This window comes from Neofelis nebulosa, chromosome 7 (genome assembly GCF_028018385.1).
Source record: "Neofelis nebulosa isolate mNeoNeb1 chromosome 7, mNeoNeb1.pri, whole genome shotgun sequence".
Taxonomy (NCBI): domain Eukaryota; kingdom Metazoa; phylum Chordata; class Mammalia; order Carnivora; family Felidae; genus Neofelis; species Neofelis nebulosa.
The window spans coordinates 71,830,576-71,833,401 of NC_080788.1; the positions used below are offsets into that span (position 1 = coordinate 71,830,576).

The 2,826-nt window shown below is 38.1% G+C and overlaps 1 protein-coding gene across 1 annotated transcript; it reads left to right on the plus strand.

Annotated features, from left to right (window-relative positions):
- The first annotated feature begins 1,857 nt into the window (after positions 1 to 1,857).
- On the plus strand, positions 1,858 to 2,826 carry LOC131518200 (olfactory receptor 11G2-like). Its single transcript, XM_058740794.1, has one exon. It carries the CDS (start codon positions 1,858 to 1,860, stop codon positions 2,824 to 2,826), a length of 969 nt encoding a protein of 322 aa, XP_058596777.1.

Here is a 2,826-nt window from a genome sequence, read left to right on the forward strand (position 1 = left end):
AATAATCTTCTCATACTTGGTCACCCTTTGGTATTTAATGGAAACTGATGTCCTCAAGATACCTGCTCACTATCTTAGCTAACATACCTGAAGTCAACTATATAGAAAGACTATGAGAAAGATATACATAATCTTTTCTTATGGTATATGGCCTCAGTTCCTAACACAGCTTTCCTGAGGTTAACCTTCCATAATCACAAGTGTAAATTTGATATAACCAAGTTGCAAGTGAATAAATTGAATCAAAAACAATAAGGAAACAGCTAATATATACATAGCTGACAGCCATGTAGAAAAAATAAGTTGGGTTTTAGAATCGACATACTCAGAGGGAAATAAAATTCAATGCTACATTTAGAAATGTGGAAGTGCTTGTCTGTCTCTTTGTTTGTTTGTTTGTTTGTTTTAAGGCTCTAGAACTAGAGATTTTTGAAAGAAGAGTAGAATTTAATGAGATAATGAACATTAAGTGACTGCCACAATAAATATTTAATATGACAGTGGTTGTCATTATACTTACTATTTTGGGAGTCAAATGTGTTTTAAAGAAAGTGTCCAAAAGTGTGTTCGTGTCATTAAAGGTTCCCAGAATTAGGACACAGGGCAGGTCAAAGATGAATGAAGGATATAAGATAGTGATTTCCAGCTTTGGTGAGTAGCTTTATTAAAGTCCTTCTTTATTATAAATAGGAATCTGGTTCAAAGGAGGGAAAGTTATAATATATGCACAATATATTTTTACAGCCATCAGAGAAAAATAGGGTCCATGATTACAAGGTTTATGGGAAAACGTCTGAACTAAATGTCCAAACACCTAAGTTTTAGACCTGTTTCCTCCACCAAAAGCGAACATGACCTTGGATTAATCTGACCTCTCTGGTTTCAGTTTCTGTGATAAGAAGAATTAAGCTTGATTATCTCTGAGGTCCCTTCTGCCACTAACACTCTACACTGGTATATTTCTCTCACAGTTTTAGAGTTAAATATATGCTTTTGTTTCTTTTTTATTGTTTTTTTATATAGAATAATTCATCACCATGCAGCAAAAAGATGATGAAGCATCTGAGCTAAGAGACAGGTGTTCCTCTATTTGCCTCTATCTATTTTTCTATTTGAGAACCAGAATCTCCTAATAAATGAGTGAAGCCAACTAGGGTACTTTTGGCATCAAATTAGCTGTTGCTCAGCAAGTAGAAGTTAAATACAGGTATAAGAAGCTTATAAGTATGTTAACTAACTGGGATTAAAATTAAAACTTTTTTAAAAAGAAGCTAATAAGTACTCGCTAAAATGGAATTTGTGGCACTGTCTTCAGCACCCTGCTTTAGTCAACAGAGCTATTCCGGACAGATCTCCTGACAATACCATGTTACTGACAACAAAGTAAATAAGATGCTCTTTTTGTACTGACCTGGTTCAATTTCAGGTTATATTTAAACTTTGATTTTTCTTAAAATTTTCCAAAATGCTATACAAAATTTTCTTTTCAACAAGAATAAATGTTCTTTTCAACAAAAATATGAATATATTACAGAATGATACATCAAAAAAGAATTGATTTAAGTGCAAACAGAGAAAACAATTTGGATTCTATGGGCCAATGAAATTTATACTCTGAAAATGGAGATTGATAGAGTAGGGGCTGTGGGAGCATACAAGTTTCTCCCAGAACCCTGATCTCACTGGGCGAAGCCAGATCCTGGGAAATGAGTTACTGACTTAAGAACCATACAGAGCCTGTTCATGAAAGTGCATTAAAGGAGTAGATAAGAGTCAGAAGAAATAAAAATAACTTTTAAAGAGAGGGCAAATGACTCATATAATGATGCTTATTGCTCATTCCCTTCACAGATTAGAATGAGTATGTCAGAAGCCAACAATATCTCTGGGTCTGTGAGTGACTTCATCCTCCTGGGCTTCCCATGCCGCAGGGAGATCCAGATCCTCCTCTTTGTCATCTTCTCCCTCATCTACCTTCTGACTCTCATGGGGAACACATCCATCATCTGTGCCGTGTGGTCAAGCCGGAAACTCCACACACCCATGTACATCCTCCTGGCCAACTTCTCCTTCCTGGAGATCTGCTATGTCAGTTCTGATGTGCCCAAAATGTTGGCCAACATCATCTCCCAGACTAAGAGTATCTCCTATGCTGGCTGCCTGCTTCAGTTCTACTTTTTCTTTTCTATGTGTGCTGCCGAAGGCTACTTTCTGTCTGCAATGTCCTTTGATCGGTTCCTTGCTATCTGTCGACCTCTACGTTACCCCACCATCATGACTTACCATCTATGTGCCCGATTAGTGGTTTTCTGCTGGGTAGGTGGCTTTCTATCCATACTCATGCCTGCAGTTCTCATGTCCCAGGTGCCCTTCTGTGGCCCTAACATCATTGACCATTTTTTCTGTGACCTGGGACCATTGCTAGCCCTGTCCTGTGCTCCAGTTCCCAAAACTACTCTAACTTGTGCTACTGTAAGTTCTCTTATCATCTTTATCACCTTCCTCTACATTCTAGGGTCCTATAGCTTAGTTTTGCGTGCTGTACTTCGGGTCCCAGCTGGCTCAGGTAGGAACAAAGCCTTTTCTACATGTGCCTCACATTTCTTGGTGGTTTCCCTGTTCTATGGATCGGTCATGGTGATGTATGTGAGTCCAGGTTCCAGGAGCCATCCTGGAACACAGAAATTTGTGACCCTGTTTTACTGCATGGCAACCCCATTCTTTAATCCTTTGATTTACAGTCTTCGGAACAAAGATATGAAAGATGCACTCAAGAAAGTCCTGGGAGCACCATCAAAAGAAATTACTAAAAATAAAGAGAAATGA

Coding starts and splice junctions, on each gene's coding strand:
- LOC131518200 (XM_058740794.1), top strand. CDS start 1,858: ATGAGTATGTCAGAAGCCAACAATATCTCTGGGTCTGTGAGTGACTTC.